This window comes from Hyaena hyaena, unplaced genomic scaffold (genome assembly GCF_003009895.1).
Source record: "Hyaena hyaena isolate Hyena2069 unplaced genomic scaffold, ASM300989v1 scaffold_1192, whole genome shotgun sequence".
In the NCBI taxonomy this organism is placed as follows: Eukaryota; Metazoa; Chordata; class Mammalia; order Carnivora; family Hyaenidae; genus Hyaena; species Hyaena hyaena.
In genome coordinates this window covers 92358-111901 of record NW_024081828.1, presented here as the reverse complement: position 1 = coordinate 111901, position 19544 = coordinate 92358, and the positions used below count along the sequence as shown (strand labels likewise).

General features: G+C 40.0%; 1 protein-coding gene across 1 annotated transcript in view; it reads left to right on the top strand.

Annotated features, from left to right (window-relative positions):
• LOC120224573 (CUB and sushi domain-containing protein 1-like) overlaps positions 1 to 19544 on the top strand; it is a 124331-nt gene that overhangs the window by 70643 nt on the left and 34144 nt on the right. Inside the window, exon 3 of the mRNA XM_039222836.1 lies at positions 19225 to 19312. Coding sequence (XP_039078767.1) covers positions 19225 to 19312 — 88 coding nt within the window. The remainder of the gene's footprint in view (positions 1 to 19224; positions 19313 to 19544) is intronic.

Below are 19544 nucleotides of genomic sequence, written 5' to 3'. Positions count from 1 at the left end.
TATATATTATTTTCAAGGATTTTTTAGTTTATAATTTCTTCAGTGATAGAAAATTAGAGGGGAAATGGTAGGAAAAAGAGATATCAACAACTATTAGATACATGGGTGGCGGGAGTCAGCAGGGCCCAGGGGTTAACAATGGAGGTGCCAGGTACTGGGATAGTCACTAAGGAAAGATCAGGTGCTTTTATCTTTTTCTTTTTAAGTTGGAATTTATACTTTTACAATGATAATTACAGTTTTTAAACCCTGTTGCTTCATTCCATCCCCACCCTTGTCAGAGAGCTTCCTTCCTGAAGAGGGATGGCAAACCAGAGTGCTAAACTCTAAAGAATATCACCGACATGAGACCCAGCCTTTCCTGCAGCTGAAGAGGGGAGCACACGGGGGTGGCTTGAATGGAACAGAACAGGCATGCAGACAGCAGGCACGTGGACACTGGGTCACGACATCTGCTGCCACCACCTTTTCCATTGAAGTCATTTCTGGTTTTAAATATCATTGGAATGAATCGTTAGACTGACGTTCTTTTTAAATTAATTGTTTTTAAAGAAACTCTAGTAATTCAGAATCAACTCTTTTATGCATTAAAACAAAGGCAGCCTGCTTGGCCTAACCCATCAGCCACACGCATCCTAGGCTAAGATTTTTATCACTGCAGTTTTACTGAGATGTGTCTAGAAGCTTTTGATAATTCTTTCAGAAATAAATAAATACATAAATACATAAAAATAAAAGAATATATTGTATTAAAATAGAGGTACTCAGGGATACTCTTTAGTTTTATTTTATTTTTTTAATTTATTTATTTTTAACTCAATGAGGGTAACGGGGAGCAGAGGTTAGGGACAGAGGTCCAAGGAGCAGAATACGGTTCTGGCTGCTCTGATGAAAGGATGTCCCCAGCAAGCACGACTGGCCCAAGACTTGACCTTTCTGTAATACGATGATTCTAGCACCACATACTTAAAAGTTAGTGATAGAAATCATAGCTTCTTTTCCCCCTTAATTGCCTCAGTGTTTTTAATCTTGCGATAAAATTGGGGATTTTTGTTATATTAAAGTTCTCTACCAAGAACTTTAAAGAAAGGGCTTGCTAAATTTTCTCCTGGCACTAATAAAAACCACAGTGACAGAGTCTAGGTAGATAATAATCACATTGTTATATCCATAGTGGCAAATCAACGGTGATTATACCCAGTGTCATGGAATCAATGTCTCCCTATCATCCAGCTTATAACTTGAGGACCACTCATTTGCAGTTTGGAAGTGCAGGAAGCCAGCTGTCCAAGAGTGTTTCCTCTGTCAGTCTATCAGGGATAAGCCAGATTATCTTGGGTGCAGGGGGAATTCAAGTTTTAAAGATAGATTAAGGCCTTCAGGTCATTTGTTTACCTATTCGCACCCAAGGCAGAAAAATCCCAACTCCCTTCAAGATCAGTCCTTGGAGAAAACTATATTTACTGAAAAGCTATACCTAGAACATTTCCCTTGAACTGCTAAACCCTACCCTCCACTCAAAGACTTTGATTTTTCATTATTTGACCCTAATTGAACTTGCTGAAATCACCAGTGTTGCCAAACCAATAGAAATGTTTTAATCTCCTATGTACTTGACTCCTTAGCCTCATTGCAAACTGTTCACAACTTTTCATCTCGGAATTCTCTTATCTGCTCCCCCGACACCACATACTGCCTCCCTACCTGCTCCTTCTCCGCTGCTTGGCTGTTTTATCTGCTGGTTTTTACCTCAAAATGTTCACTCACTCCAGACTCAGCTGTTGGCTGGCTTCTGTTCCTCAAATCAGCCATTAGCTGATCTATAGTGTAATCCTACTGTGCGCTAGTCCCTCAACAGATTCTGGGGGTTGGATAGTGAACAAGACAGACAAATCTCTGCCACCAAGGGACTCACGGAATGTAGAAAGAGTCCCAGATGCATAACTAACATAACTTCTATTAACAGCGGGGTGTGTGCTCGTTGTTAGCTTAGCTAAGATGGCCACGGAAGGCTTCTTGGGAAGGTGCATGTGGGCCGGTCTCTGTGTGCTAACAGGGCAGTGATGTGAAAATGTGGCTGAAGGACCAGCACATGGCAATAAACACACTTGGCTGGTTCAAGGTAGGCCAGTGTGGAACCCCATTCCAGATCACATCAGTGATTCCCATTTTAGGTATCACGTCTATGGTAATGGATCCTGTGTTTCTGTACGAGCTCACTTCTGCCCGTCCACACACGCACACGCATTACGTGTCCTGATGTGCGCATTGGGCTGTCTGTTAGCACCTGCGATGAGCAGATCAAAAATGGACCCTTCAGCGTTCTGATCTTGATCTGCTCTCCTCGTAATCTGCTCTTCCTCTGCACAGGAAACGTTAGCTCCTTCCATTCAGCACTTCAAACAGATAACTGCATTTTCTTCAATCCTTATGACAAAACCAGTCACACAGTCTTTTCCATTTCCCTCCAACGCAATAAGAGCTGTCACCTGCTCCCCCGTCACCCGTGTCCACGCAAGCCTCCACCATCTTTTGTGAGGACTCTGTGGACAGCTTCCTCCGTCTGTCTGCCTCTGCATCTGACCTTCCCCGGCCCAGTCCTCTAGGGGCAGCCAGGGTGAAGTACTTGATGTAAATCAGACCTTCCCAGCTAGTGGTTTCCCATCTGGTTCTTACCTCCTCTCCAGCCGCAGTGAGACGGGCAAATGGCCTTCTCCCTCTGGTCCTCGGAATGTTTCCGTATCTTTCCTTACCAAGGGCTCGATTTTGGGTGTTCACTTGCCATGAGGGTGACAGCGTCCACTCTGCACCCGAGCTACAGGCACCCAACCCTCGAGTGTCAGTCGAAATGCCATCGCCCTTCCGGGCCCCACCTGCTGCTGCCCTGAATCCTGTGCCCCCTCCATTCCCTGTCTTTCTCTCTGATGGTATTCTGTTCTATCCTTTGTGGCACTGGTTCTGTGTTGTAACTGCATATTGCTCTGGGATTTTATTGTTTGCTGCCTCTTCCACGAGGCCTTCCTGGTTAGCCCCCCCATCTGGGGTGTCCAGTTAGTACGCTGCTGAACGGGTGGCAGAGGACTGCACGGAAACGGCCACAGTTAACGTGCTGTGTCTGTCTTCAAGTGTGATTTCCATGGTGACGTGGCTTACTAGAACATATCAGAGGAATAATCATTTGAATTGTTTGCTTCTTATGAATAAAGATGTCATTTCTTCAAAAAATACGTTAACATGACTTGCTGGCTTTTAAATATAACACAATAGCACTATAAGCAACCAATACAAATACTGTGCAAACAGAATTTCAAATCCACCTATGTCTAAGTTGAAAGGTATGATTTTCTATACAACTAGGTTTGAGTTACGAGATGGATGCTAAACCCTGTGTTTTTGAATGGCAATTCCAGTTATATTTCTTAGCCTTTGCTTACACTATGCAAATAAACTTGCTTGCTTTTTTTTTTTTTTTTTACTTTATGGAAGTACAAGTTGCTTTCTCTATAATATTATTGTGCCTGTATTCTTTCTGTGTCTCTCCTCTGGTATTTTCTGTCCTCACAATCTTTTATAAGTAGACTTGTGTTCCATAACACCCCTGGATGAAATTTCCCCAGGGTGGGAATCACAGAGACAGATTCCAGGAATATTGGAGTTGAGAGAGTGCACTGAAATAATGCAGCCTAAGGTGTTCTTAGGGAAGGGAGCAGAGAAAACACTGGCAGCAAGATCTCTTTTATTGAACAGTTCCAAGCATGCTGCCTGCACCGTCAGTAACTGTCACAGTAACACTGCACAGTAGGTATTTCCGCTGGGGAAATAGAGGCCCATGAGGGGTGAAGGACCAGCTTGCCCACAGTCTGCAGCCGTTATGAGAGCATCTGTCTCTGACCCCAGCCCCGGCACCGCCCCACCGTGAAGATCACTGCAGGGTTCTGCACTCTCTTCTGCACCTGTTATGGAGTCTCCAGAACTGAACAATAAAGAGTGACACTGTGTTATTCAGTTTTTAATCAGTAATTTTCTGTATGTTTCTAACACAAACCATGTATTTATTTTTTCAGTCTGTGTCCTCTAATAATGATCTCTGATTACTTTCCTTCATTTATCAAGCATTATAGTTTGGCCTTTCGGGAGGAAAGATGTTGCCAAATTAGCTTAAATGGTATCTTTTCTACTTTCTACCAAAGTTCCATTTTCTAAGGAACCATAAAAATGTTAAGTGTATTCCCATGGTAAGTACCATTTAAAAAAGTGAAAATTCAATTCAGAGTTTGGAGAAAATATTTGAGAATAAATATATTTGAGAATAAAAATATATATTTGAATACACACACACACACACTCAGTTCATCTTTTATGTTTCTGAGTAAAACCACATATACCATGTATAACTAAACACACACACCTCTGCAAAATGAAGGAGACCATGTCTGAATGTCACATGGAATACATAGATGAAAGAACAGGAAAGAAAGAAGTAAGACTCTGCCTCTCATCAACACGCACATTCAGAACACATCTCTGTGGTTTGACCCTCACCTGGATCACTGACTTGTGCCCTCCGTATATCTACCGCCCCTTTATAGGCGAGTCTGCTGCGTTGTGTGGATGACCCCTATCACCTCTGCCTTCCCGTCCCTTTGCCAGTGCTGTCCCCATGCCAGGCGCCGCCGCCTCCAGCAGCCCTGGGACAACTCTTGCTGTGTCTGTAATCACCTGTGCCTCAAGCCCCAGCCTGGGAGGCCCTCAGGCACAGGCTGGGATTCTTGCTCTCTTCCTTTCGTTTTCACCCCCCCCCATTTCCTCTTTTCCTTCTGATTCTTCCTCCCTTTCTTCTTTATCTTCTTTCTCTCTTTCCGCCCCTTTTGTTATTCTATTTTCTTAAGACTGCATTAGAGTGGTTTTAGGTACAGAGACGCCCCATGTACTTCCTAAGCACACACCACACAGCCTCCTCCGCTATCAGCGTCCCCACCAGAGGGTGTGTTTGTTACAGCTGACAAACCTTACACTGGCACACAGTTATCTCCCCGAGTCCACAGTTCACAGTAGTGTGCGCGCCTAGTGTGGTATGTTCTTTCGCTTTGGACGTGTATCTATCATTAGGATGTCAAGCAGAGTATTTTCACTGCCCTGGAAATCCTCTGTGCTCTACCTTCTCACCCTCGCCCATTCTCTACCCCTGGAAACCACTGGTTATTTTCACGGCTCCACATTTTGCCTTGTTGAGAAAATCATACAGTTGGAATTGTATAGTTTGTCACCTTTTCAGATTGGCTTCTGTCACTTAGCGATATGCACTTGACATTCTTCCATGTCTTCATGGCTCCTATTTCTTTCTTTCTGTCCATCGCTCACCTCATGAAGGATATCATGGTTGCTTCTGGGGGTTAGAGTTACCAGTAAAGCTGCTGTAAACATTCACATGCAGGTTTTGTGTAGACACAAGTCTTCCACACATTGGGGTAAACACCAAGGAGTGTGATGTGTGGATCATGTGGTAAGATATGTTTAGTTTTGTAAGAAATCACTAAACTGCTCTTCAAAGTGGTCCCACCGTCTTGCATCCCCACCAGTGGTGAGAATTCCGGTGGCTCCACATCCTTGTCAGCGTTCGATGATGTCATGGGGCAGGGTTGTGGCCCCCTTTATTTCCAATAACTTAAAAAAATCTTAGATTCTTTCAGTTACCAGATACACGTAAGGAAAATGATATTCTTGTACTAAAACCAGAAAGCCATAAACATGCTTCTTTTCTAGGGGCTATTTAATTTCTTGGTGGGTGTTACTCTCAAGAACTAAGATGTGGCATGCAGGGCATGTAGGCTTCCTTGTGCAGCGCTGCTCTGTGCAGCTCCACCTGCTGGGTGCATGTCTGCATTTAGGTGCCATCCCCCGGCTTCCACCACACCCTTGGGGCTCCCCGACTTCCCTGGAAGTGGCAGGAGAGGGCTGCAGAAACGCTGCATTTTTAAAAACACACCCCTGCCTAGCTTGTTAGGTGGGATATGCTTATTAGGGACAATGTATAATTACTGAGGTATTAATATATTTTTCTATCTGCCTCCTCTCACACCTGGGCTTTTGGTGAAACCTAGTATGTGCTGCCTCCGAGTGGCATTCTTCCAGTAAGCACTTGCATCATGACTGCCTCCTAGCTTCTGTACATCAAAGCTAAAGTACTTTCTCAGGAAAGTAAATGTAAAGGTCCACATAAATGATTTTAAATTCAAATCTGTAAGTTGTGTCCATAGAAGCACTCCCTGACAAGGAAGGTAGGTACGTTCGTGGCATGAAGCTCCCCTGAGAAAGCTGTGTGGGCTAGACTACATGGCAGATCTCTGCTTTGTTCTCACACATATCTTTTTCTCTTTGAAGAAAGAACCTATTTTCATTATTTGATAACACAACTATGTAAATAAATACGGCCAACATGTACAGCTTCCCTGTACAACTTTCAATAATCATTAAGTGATCATGACCGGAGTGGTTTACAAGTCAGCAAATTAAGGTTAGGTAATAAGGGAGGGCATCCATCAACTCATCCACTCTTTTCTCTATTTTGTTCCCATAAAAACAAACCTATACCACATATTCTGTTTTATAATCTGCTCTTGGGGTGCCTGGGTGGCTCATTGGTTAAGTGTCCAACTCTTGATTTTAACTCAGGTCATGATCCGAAGGTCGTGGGATCAGGCTCTGTGTCAGGCTCTGTGCTGAGTGTGGAGCCTGCTTGGGATTCTCTCTCTCCCTCTCTCTCTGACCCCTACCCCCTTGCACTGTCTCTGTCTCTCAAAATAAATAAACATTGAAATATATATATGCATATATATATATAAAGATTTATATTTTAATATAAAATATATAAAATCTGATTTTTATGTCATAGGCCTTTAGGATTATTTACATCGGTATTAATACTGGAAGTAAAATGTTTATTAGGTCACATATTTATGAAGCGCACATAAGTTCTGTTCAGTTTTAAAAACCTTTGTCTGGGGCGCCTGGGTGGCTTAGTCGGTTGGGCGTCCGACTTTCGCTTGGGTCATGATCTCGCGGTTTGTGGGTTCGAGCCCCGCGTCGGGCTCTGTGCTGACTGCCAGCTCAGAGCCTGGAGCCTGTTTCGGTCTGTGACACCCTCTCTCTCTGACCCTCCCCTGCTCACGCTGTCTCTCTCTCTCTCCTAGAAATAAATTAAAAAAAAAAAAAAAAAAAAAAAGAATTTAAAAACCTTTGTCTATGGGGGCACCTGGGTGGCTCAGTCAGTTAAGCTTCCAACTTTGGGTCAGGTCATGATCTTGCAATTCATGGGTTTGAGCCCTGCATCGGGCTCTGTGCTGACAGTGTGGAGCCTGCTAGGGATTCTCTCTCTCCATCTTTCTGCCTCTCCCCTGCTCTCCCTCTCTCTCTAATAAATACATGCATACATAAAGAATCTTTTCCTGATAAATGAATTCAGTAAAGTCACAGGATACAAACTCAACATATAGAAATCTATTGCATTTCTTTTTTTTTTTTTAATGTTTTATTTATTTCTAGGAGAGAGAGAGAGAGAGAGACAGCGTGAGCAGGGGAGGGTCAGAGAACCCTGAGAACCGCGAGATCATGACCTAAGTGAAAGTCGGATGCCTAACTGACTAAGCCACCCAGGCGCCCCTGCATTTCTATATACCAATAATGAAATGGCAGAAAGAGAAGTTAAGAAAACAATCCTATTTACAATTGTACCATAAATAATAAAATAGGAATAAATCCAACCCAAAGAGATGAAAGACCTGTACTCTGAAAACTATAAAACACTGATGAATGGGGGCACCTGGATGGCTCAGCCAGTTAAGCATCTGACTTCAGCTCAGGTCATGATCTCAGGGTTCATGAGTTTGAGTCCCGCATCAGGCTCTGTGCTGATAGCTCGGAGCCTGGAGCCTGCTTTGGATTATCTCTCTCTTTCTCTTTGTCCCTCTCCTGCCCATGCTCAGTCTCTCAAAAATAAATAAGCATTACATTTTTTAAAAGTTAAAAATATAAAAAAACATGAAAAATAAAAACCTTTGTCCATAAATGAATATTATCTTCTCAAAAACACCCTCTTGGCCAAATATTTGTAAAAATGAGTTAATATGTTAAGAATGATGTAGGTCTTGAAATCAGAAACTCTGATATATGTATCAGCTACACAAATAGGATATACTAACTACCCTCCCAACCCCACTTTCCTGTTTCCCAAACAGGAAATGTAATCATTTCCTTACAGAGATTTTGTGAAGATTAAATTATGTAACATATTTAAAAGTGCCGCCACAGCACATCACGTGCCTCAATTCCTCTCTTGCCATTCCTTACACAAATTAAATTATATATTTTTTGTAGAAATAAACAGAATATTAATATTAGATTCTTACCCTTTTCATATTTACATATATATAACTTAATGATGGTTAGGAGCATAAGAAATATAACCTGATATATTCAAATGAGTTGATAGAAGTCAAAAAGCATAGTCAGACTTCAAGTAACCTACAAAGTTTTTTTGTTGATTTTTCATATCTAGGAACTCAGGACTAGAGGTGATAGGCATTTATTGCTTTACACCAGTTTAAATTGGTGTAACTTAAGAATTCATAATTTGAAAAGTTGAAACATTATACACATGCTATATCATCGAGTGGGAATTATTATTTCTCCCATGTATTTATACCTTTGGATTTTCAAAATGACCATTGACGTTATAAGAAATATACTTCATGATAGTCAAAAACTGTATTCTCCCTCCTGATTACACATTTGCAGAACATCTGAATAATATATAAAATGAAATTATACATCACATGAGGATGTGCTGAAATGAGAGTTTTCAGAGTGAGCAAAGCAATTTGATTTATTAATGCATTAATTATAATGTTAAACTATGTGTATCACATAAATCCCCAGAGAAGTTAACATTTCTGCCATCTTAAATACTTAAAATAGTTTTAGTCATTCTCTTATTATATAGTATCACTGTAAACAAATTTCAATAAATGGATATTATAAAACGTGTGATAGACAAACCATTTATATTAAGTAGCATTGATTTATTAATATTAATATTATACATTTAAAACAATTTCACATAAGCAAATATAATTATAAATATATATCTGAATATTTATTTCTATTTAATGTAAAATTTAAGTTACTTAATGGCCTTATATGAATACATATGAAATACATATAAAAGTGATAAATGTATACATCAAATATATGATGCATGTTAATAGAAGTTATATTTACTGTGTTAGAATACCTTTAAATATAAGTTTCTGAAATCACTTATAAACTATTATGAGAAAGAAAATTTCTATGGGCACTCGTCACTCAGGTATCTATTTTTTATTTTTGAGATCTAAGAATTAACCAACTAAGCTTTTATGATGTAGATTAAGTATATTTCATATTAAATATCAAAATATGTGTATTGTAATATAAATGTAGCATAATTTCATATATGTACGTATGTATGTGTGAGTGTGTGTGTGTGTGTGTGTGTATGTGTATATATATATATATACCTGAATGAATTACAGTACACGCTGTGAGATTTTCCCACTCTTTCTCACATCTCTGGGTTATGCACAGTAACACACATCCTACGGAAACCACCATGAATTGGCCTCGTCAGATGCCGGCTCTACTGTTAGAAGACTGTGTATAATTAGGTGTGCTGTGACATATCTTTGAGAAGCCCTAAACATTTTTCAAGAATCCTAAGTCTAGTGTCCTTAAATTTGCACAAGGAGACGGAAGCAGAAATTATGGGCGGTAAGACCTCAAGCTAAGGCTGCTTTGTCCCCGGGTGGTGGCCACCCTGCGTCCGTGGGAGTCGGGACAGGTGCACAGAGACATCCCTGTGTGGTGCCCGCCCGCGGGAGGATGGGCCGAGTCAGGGCAGTGGGTGTGAGGGCAGTCCCCTGGGCTCTGGCATAAACTTCCATGCTGTTAATTTTGTAGACGTCATTGAGGCTGGTTTCATACGAGCATATTCTTATTTTTCATTTTATTTGAGTACCAAATAAATATCTCTGTTTAATTTGAAGACACACAAGGAAAGTACTCCCACTTGGAACATTTGCTGCCATAGTAATTTTAGCAGTTGGAGGGATAATTACTCATATCATAGCTCTAATGAGAACTTCTTGTTTTCTCCCCTGGCAGAAAAAGAATCTAGAAGAGGCAGTGTTAAAGGAGAAAAATAAGTCTTAATAGTGAGAGAATTTGTAGTGTTTACAATGACCTGGACCATAAGATCTCTGCAGGTCATGTTAGAATAATGTCAGAAAGATGGGGTTTTCAGTGACGGCCAAATCATCCTTATTTGTTGTGCAGTTGAGAACCATTAAAGTTTTTGAAAGTTTCTTGATAATATGTTCATTAATATGTAATATTTTATTACATAAGAAACTAAAATATATTTTATTTTTAAATGTTTATTTATTTTGAGAGAGAGAAAGAGAGTGTGACTGAGGGAGAAGCAGAGAGAGAAGGGGAGAGAGAGAATCCCAAGCAGGCTCCGCACTGTCAGTGCTGTCAGAGCCTGGACGCCGGGCTTGATCCCATGAACCACAAGATCATGATCTGAGCCAAAGTCAAGAATTGGATGCTTGACTGGCTGAGCCACACAGGTGCCCCTAAAATATATTTTAAAAATAAGTTGCTATAAACTAAGTGTTGAAGAGTAGGCAATAGAACTGGAAATAAGAGAACATAGCAAATTAAGATCTAAAAGTCAGGGTAGTGAACATTCAATGACTAGTGTTTTAAAAGTCAGCAAATTAATGGGGTGAGAAAAGAGAGAGAGTCCAGACAAAATGTCTGGTATTATATTAAATTTTTGGAAAATATAGCCCTAGACTCTCACACAGGGGCTTCACGTTCTGTAATTCTGCTGCTTAAGAGGTGTTTCCTTGTCGATTTAATCCAAGGTTCCAAACACTACAGATCGAAGCAAGATGTTTTGAGAACTTATTTCTCTGCCAGCTCTCCCTTTCAAACCCTAATGTTGCACTGGTGATAAGACTTTTTTCATCCAGATGTCACTAATTCGTGTTTTACTAATTTCTATAAAGCTTTTCAGTATTGCTTACTGTTCTGTGATGGAATCAACTGCTGGCAAAGACTGTGTACATGTTCATCAGAAACAGAGAACAGTTACCCCTGATTCTGGGGTACCTGTGGAAATATCCCATGTGATACTCTGTTCAGCAAGAATAACCCTGTGAGAACGGAATGAAACAAACTAGTACAATAGCAAAATGTGGTGGAAATTTACATTTAATTATGTTAGTGGTTTAGCGTTTGCTTTTTTTAGGAAGAAACAACAGGAGTAAGTTTTTATTCTTGCCGAGATAAAACTTGCAAGCCAAAAAGAGGAAATGCATTAAAAAGTAGACGTTGCTTTGCATGTCAGTAAAGAAAGAGTGAGCCTATTTAACGTGGAAGGAACAAGTGTCAGGGCTGAGTCAGTCCAGCCTGATTGCAGCAGGAAAGTATGAAGTTGACAGTGACCCCCAAGCACACATGCCAGGCATGGGAAGGGGGGAAGCATTGCCACCAGCGATTTCAACAGAACGCGCTCTGTATAACAACACTTTTTATTGTTCTGGAAATAAAAACATGACACCCCCCTGAAGGTTTAAAATGGTTAGAATTAGTCTCAAAATTGATCCTGCTGAAACATATCTTTAGGTCTCTATAGAAACAAGTATCAAAAATAAGAATGTGGTGTAATAAATCACAGGAGCAATGCCACCAGAAAGTCTGATTTCCTTTAAATGGATCTTGTTCTGCACTGGTTTTCCAAAGGTATCCAGACTAAACTTTAACACAGAAGATGGCACCTTACACGAAGATTTGAGTTTTCATGCCGGTCTGTAGCTCCAGTGCCCTGGGGGCAGCTTGGGGCCCCATGTGGGAAGCCTCTGAATCTGGTCTTTTTACCGCAGGAGAATTGCCACCAGATGGTATTGGAGCTGAACCCTCCTGGCTTAAAGCATATGGTTTCCCATGTGTACCTTAGACTGGGAACATAGATGAAAACACCCTTTTACTTCACCTTGTGGTGCTTAGCGTATTTCCATCATAAATGGAATTTTATTATTAAGAATCTTTTAACATTGTCTTTTAAAGGTCTTACTTTAAGTTACAAAGCCCTTGCCCATCCGCTGTCTCACTAACTTATTGCAGGAAATGTAGGGAAAGGAACCTGGATTCTCGGATTAATCAGGTCCCAACTCTGGCCCTAGTTTTCTTTCTTATAAAATGGGTTTAATATTATCACCTCATGGAATGCTTGTATAGATTCAGTCTAAAGAAATATCCAGGGGTACCTGGATGGCTTAGTCGGTTAAGCATCTGCGTCTTGATTTTGGCTCCAGTCATGATCCCAGGGTCATGGGATTGAGCCCCATGTTGGGTTTAAGCCTATGCTGTGTGGAGCCTGTTTAAGATTCTCTCTTTATCTCCCTCTGCACCTCTCCCCTGCACATGCACATGCTCTCTGTCTCTCTATATATATGTATATAAACACACACACACGTATTTATATACATATACATACATACATATATACATATATTTATATACATATGTTTATATACATATATGTAAATGACACTTGGAGTTTCTAGCTGATATTACATATTTCAATTTAAATCATCATCATTATAATTATTATATTTAGTGTTTTCTTTCTACTTGTTTCTATTTCAGTAATTGTAATTCTTGTCCCCACTGAGTTATTTGTCTGTTTTCTTTAATAATAGAGGTAGCTGTTTGTGTTTTTTTGTGTTAGTTACTTTTATCTCTGTAGCACTGGTCTGGCTGTATAGCTTGCTGTAAATAAATTCATCTTGAATTTTAATTGACAATCACAAGGCATGTCCTCAAAGAGCAGGGTAATTTGATAGGAAAAGCATCTTCCTCTTGCTGAACATACTTCATAGGAATCTTCGTATTGTGAATCAAGATTCTTTGAAAATTACATTTAAATATATATAAATATAATTTACACATTTTAAATCAAAATTCATTAGAAGTCTTTTACAAACTGTCTAATTTGTATCTGTTCATCCATTTGCATAATTTTACATCTTGCTTTGGTATTAGTTAATGATGGGTGTTGAATCTACCCATTGGATATTTCCAGTTTTGATTTTTATCTCCAAGGTTTTGACTAAAGTTTAATGTATTTATTAATATCTATGGCATGTGTCCCAGGAGATTTGAAAAGATGTAATTCAACAAAATTAGAGTTAAAATGATATTAAACCAAGTAATTCCTCTCTTTTGAAAATGTTTCTCCGAGGCCCTGGGGAACCTACTTGAAGCAGATTGAGATCCGTGACTGCTTCCAGCTTTGAAGCTTCAGTTTTTAGAGAAATTAATTTGTCACGATACCGATGGAATAGGTAGTTGGGGTTTATGGAGCTCATTGTTGACTTGTACATAACCTGTTTGGTACCGGGGCTTTGCTGTCATTATCTCATTAAAAACCTATCTCTGTTTCAGGAAATCGGCCATATTTTACATTTAGTCCCTCATCACTTTTCTGTTATCTTCTGCCATCTGCAAACCATTCAGGCTTGTCTAATTTATTCTTTGCTCTCACAGAATTCCAAGTAGGTAACCTTTCTTGAATAAATAAGTGACTTTGGCATTATCTTTAAAAAGACCCACAGTGTTTTGATCTGAGTTGGATGGGTACTTCCAATTTCTCTCATTTTATTACTATTCCATGGGAGAAAAACAGAAAAAGTGGAAATAGAAGTAGACCTCTTTTAAGGGTTTATGCCGTGTTTCAGAGCAGTCTGTTATTGTAGAAGAGTGAAATAGGATCCACACTGCAGCAGACCCTACTTCTGATGAAAACAGTGCTGGCCATTTACCTTAATGAGGCTGTTTCCATGTGACACAGCGATGACCATTGTGCTCTGGGGTATATAGGACGTATCTAAGTGATGACGGCAGGAAAAAGAAAACATGGTGCAAATATTCTGTACTGTAGTTTGAAATTATTAAAGCTAGAATCCTGTTGGGAAATAGATTTTAGAGACTTCTTAGTAGAACACTGCCTCCTGACTGGGGACTCTGCCCCAGCACGTGATATAGACTGTGGGGCTGGAGATAAAAGTAGTGAAATCAGTCCCCCTTCTCTGTAAGGGAAACATTCTCACACACCCAGTGCACGTCTGAAATCATGGTCGGTACCGAATCCCATAGACACTACGTTATCTCCTCAACCTACATAGTATGTGTAAAGTCTAATTTTATAAATTAGGCACAATAACAGACTAACAACAATTACTACTAATAAGATAGCACAGTTATAACAATATACTGTCATAAAAGCTATGTGAGTGTGTATCTCTCTCCCCCCCACAATATCTTATTGTCCTGAATGTGTTTACCCTTCTTGTGATGAAGGGAAATGATGAAAAGCCAAGCCGATCAGGTGAAATGAGGGTAGTGTCACACGTGCTGTGATGCAGCTTGAGGCTTTAGATCATCGGCTTCTGGACTGTGGTTGACCCTGGGTCACAGAAAGCGAAATGTGGACGGTGGACTATGTACAGCTGCCCAACTGCTAGAAGCTGACCTGCTGACAGGTCGCAAATTCATGACTCGTTGGGATACACACATGCACATCCAGTGGTAGGATACATGTCACATAAAATTTACCATTTTAACCATTTTTAGGTATACATTTTGTAGCATTAAGTACATTCACACTGCTGTCCACCCATCACCACCGTGGTGATCTTAAGATAGCCAAATCTCCAGAAAAATTGCATCTTCCGTGCTGAAACTTTATGCATGTGAAACAGTAGAGACTCCCCCGGCCATTCTCCCGGAGCTTTGGGAAACCACCTTTTGACATCCTGGCTTTGTGAATTAGACAACTCTTCACTCTCAGCTGCTGTGTGCCCTTGGATGTAAAGTGAGTCTCCTGTAGACAGTGCATAGGTGTGTCCTGGTGTGTTTTTGTGTATCCATTCTGACAATCTGTGTCTTTTGACTAGGAATTATATTAGTCAGCAAGAGCTGCCATAAAAAAAATACCACAAATTGAGTGACTTAACCAACAGAAATTGATTTCCTCACAATCCTGGAGGCTAGAAGTTCAAGATCAAGGTGTTGGCGGGGAGGTTTCTCTGAGGGTCCTCTCCTTGACTTGTAGATGGCTGTCTTCTCCCTTTGTCTTTACGTGGACTTCTCTCTGTGAGTGTCTGTGCTAATCCTCTACTTATGAGGTCACCGCTTATTACAGGAATAGGGCCACCCCAATGACTTATTGTAACTTACTCACCTCTTCAAATGCTTTTCCCCAAATGCAGCCACTTTCGTAAAGATGGGGCTAGAGCTTCAACATGTGAATTTTGAGGGGACACAGTTCAGCAATACATAGAGCTGATTACATTTAGACAAGTACTGATTGAGGGGCGCTTGGGTGGCTCAGTCAGTTAAGCATCTGGCTTCGGCTCAGGTCATGATCTCACAGTCTGTGAGTTCAAGCCCTGCATAGGGCTCTGTGCTGACAGCCTGGAGCCTGCTTCAGATTCTGTGTATCTCTTTCTCTCACTCCCTCTCCCTTTCCCTCTCCCTCTCCAAAAGAAAGAAAAAAAAAAAGAAAAGAAAAAAAAAAGAAATTATTGATTGGAAGGCACTTATTTTTACTGTTTTTATTTGTTTCCTGTATGTCTTATAGCTTTTTTTGGCCCTCATTTCTCCTGTTACTATTTTTCTTTGTGTTTAGTTAATTTTTTGTAGTGCCCTATTAGGGTCCCCATCTCAGTTCCCATTGTGCATTTTCCATAGGTATTTTCTTTGTGGTTGCTGTAAAGATTACACAGAAGATCCTAAAATTATGGCAGTCTGCCTCAGATTGGTCCCAACTTACCTGTAGTCCTTCACTATGCCCTCACCACCACTTTATGCTGTGATGTCACAAATTGTGTCTCTATATATTGTGTACCTATTAACACATATTTGTAATATTTTTATGCATTTATCTTTTAAATCATGTAGAAAATTATAAAGATGGAGTTTCAAATCAACACATAATAGGGGATTTTTAAAAATATTTCTCTCTATAATTACTTTTACAAGAGAACTTTGTGTTTTTATTTTGCTTTGAGTTATTGTCTAGTACCCTTTCATTTCAGTTTGAAGTACGCCATTCATTAGTAATGAATTCTCTGCTTTTTTAGTTTGTTTTTCTCTTAGTCTGGTAATGCCTAATTTTCCCTTTATTGTGGGGGAAGGCTTTGCAGGATGTAGAATCCTCGGTTCACAGCTGCCTTTCTTTCAGTACTTAAATATTTCACCTAATGTCTTTTGTCCCACAAGGCTTCTGCTGAGAAGCCTGGCAGTTTCATTGGGGATCTCTTTTTGTGATTTTAGTGCTTTTCTCTTTCAAGGTTTGTTTTTGTCTTTTGATAGTTTGAGTATGTGTCTCATGGTGGGTGCCTTTGATTTCATCCTACTTGGAGTGTGTTTAGCTCCTTAGATTTGTATACTTACATCTTTCCTCAAGTTTGAGGAGCACTCAGACGCTACTCAAATTCATGTTTAAGACAGCTATGCTTAAGTCTTTGTCTAGTAAGTCTGATGCAGGTGTTTCCTCGGGGACTATTTCTGGAAATTAAGTTTACTCCTTTGAATTGAGCACATTTTTTTTCTATTTTTTGTATGACTTGTGATCTTTGTGGGAAAAAAAAAAAGTTCATCTGGAATAGAACTTCCTCTCCCAGTTTTTGCAGAATGGTGTGGAAGACCTTTACAAATGAGTGGGCCAGTGAGCTGTAAGATTAGCCTCGCATGAACACTTAAGGTCTCCTCAAGTCTTTTCTGGGAACATGTCCTGTCTGGGTCTCTGTATACTTTTCCAGACCCCCATCCAACTGCTTTAAAATGTCTCACTAGGGGCGCCTGGGTGGCTTAGTCGGTTAAGCGTCCGACTTTCGCTTAGGTCATGATCTCGCGGTTCGTGGGTTCGAGCCCCGCGTCGGGCTCTGTGCTGACTGCCAGCTAGGAGCCTGGAGCCTGTTTCAGTCTATGACTACCTCTCTCTCTGACCCTCCCCTGCTCACGCTGTCTCTCTCTCTCTCCTAGAAATAAATAAAACATTAAAAAAAAAAAAAAATCTAAAAAAAAAAAAATATCTCACTACCCCAAAGGGCCTCATGCCAGATTCTCCTCAGGATCATAGATGTTCTCCTCTCTTCTTTTGCCTGTAATTTCTTGGCCCCAGTCACCTGCGTGGCCTCTGTGTCTTTGTACTTCCTAAATGCAACAGTCCACCAGCGCCATCCACAGCATCTGGCTTGTTTCCCCATATGAGCCCCAAAGCAGGCAAGACAGAAACCAGTTTCTCATGCAGACCCCAGGTCACAATTTGCAAACAAGCTTCTCTGTGTTTCTCCATTCTCAGAAGGGAACCAGGAATGAGGCCAGGAATGAAGGTGTGGGGCAAGAGTAAGCTACACCTTCAAGAACCCTCCTACCCTTATGGCTGTGGCTTTTGCTCATTGGGCATTTACTTAACTGCTGTTGACTTCTGACTGGTATCCAGAGTTCCTACAAAGTGATTTTATTTCATCTGTCATTTTTATTTGATGTTTCCCTGTGGGATGGGCTCCTGGAACTTACTCGTCCATCATCTTACTGATGTCACTGCCCTCCTTGCCAGATCATTTTTAAATGATAGTGAGAAGAACAAATATTTAAGTAGAAAAGAAAATTTTAGAGGTGAATCCATGTCTCACACCACACTGCAAAATGAGTATTAGGTGATATAAAAATCTCAATTAAAACCTGTAAGAAATAAGGATTAACTAATTTGGAATGATGAAGTGCTTCCTAAGAATAAATTTATTTAATATATTCTAGTAAGATTTGTAGTTAATGAGGGATTATGTCCATATCCCAATTTCATCCTCATTTAGCAATGAAAACTGAATCTTGCTGTAATTATTATCATGTTTTATGCACAGTTTTAATAAAATTCTTAAGGATTTCAGGATTGACCCAGATACATTTTTCTCATGGAATCATTTAAAATATATGTGGAAAAATATTTAAACATATTATATATAGTTAATATATGTATTATAAACATTTGCATATAGATAATGAATTAATCTATTCAAGTGGACTTAAGCTGTAGGGAACATGAATTCCCCAACAGGATGTTAAGATAGGGTAGGTTCCTGAGTCAGTAAATTTTCAGCCTCAACTATGATATCAAGGGTCCAGGTATTTGGTATATATATTATATATCCTTTATGGTATAGTCTTCATTCTGGGACCATAGCATTATGTTACAGACAAGTTCACGTTCGAAATCCAGACACAGTACAATCCGGAGTAAAAACAGATGGTCCCTGTCGGCTCAGTGAAACGTCTTCCCGGTGGTACAGCGACAGACTTCCCCTCATGTCTCACCTGATGGAATTGAGTGACAAGCCCCCTGGTGAGCAAATTTCTGGAAAGAAAGAAGGCATTGCCTCGGTTGGATTAGACAGTTTATGGGGTAGGATGGGTGTTGGAGTGGCAGCTTCTCTATCCAATAAGCAAGTGCGTCCTTTCACAACTACTCTTTGATTGTACAGTATCCCAGTAGGAGGAAGGCTTCATGGAACAGATTCAGAAAATAAGGCAGCACATTTGTGAAAGAAGAATGGTACTGCTCTTTTTAGTCCAATTGTAAACATGTTCAACGTTTAAAACATCATAGGTAATTTATTTAAATTCTCTCTGTGTAAGTATTAACAAATATTGTCTTCATTTCATCCATGGAGAGTGGATGGACGAAGGCTTTCTTCTGTATAAACTTTGGCGTTTTTACCATTCTGCTCTTTTTTGTCCCACCATGCTATTAGTTGTAACCTATTGTAACGCTTAACATAATAAGAAAATATATTCTTTAGAATTACATTTTGACCATTTCAACAGAAGGTGGCCTAAAGAATGTTGGCGTTTTTTTACTGGATAAGAAGTCTTTGTTTTTCAGATATAAGAATAACGATTTATTTTAACGTACCTCACTTATCTCAATTCCAAAATAAATCACATCCTAAGTAAGTCATCATGATCTAAGAACCAAGCCTGCCTAACATAAATTTATTCTCCCAGGACTTCCCCAGCAGCTACACACACTTACAAGACTGTTTCTCTTTGTCACAGTGAGTCAAGGGGGCGCTGCGCTGGTCTCTGACATGTGTCCGGACCCCGGGATTCCAGAAAATGGCAGAAGAGCTGGTAACGATTTCAGGTAGGGGTGTAGGTGTTATTTGAAGAGCATGCTGTTTTCTCAAATATGTGTAATTTCAACTTGTTGTTCTTAACTCTATGTCATCTTGATTTAAATATACAGCTTCTCAATTATTATGAGGCTATTTTATGTGTAAAAATCTAAAGCATACTGTGTTTAAAACTTTCACATGCTGTAGAGTCGATGCCTTTCACTCTACGAGCAAGCATTAAATATTTAACCCTAAATGAAC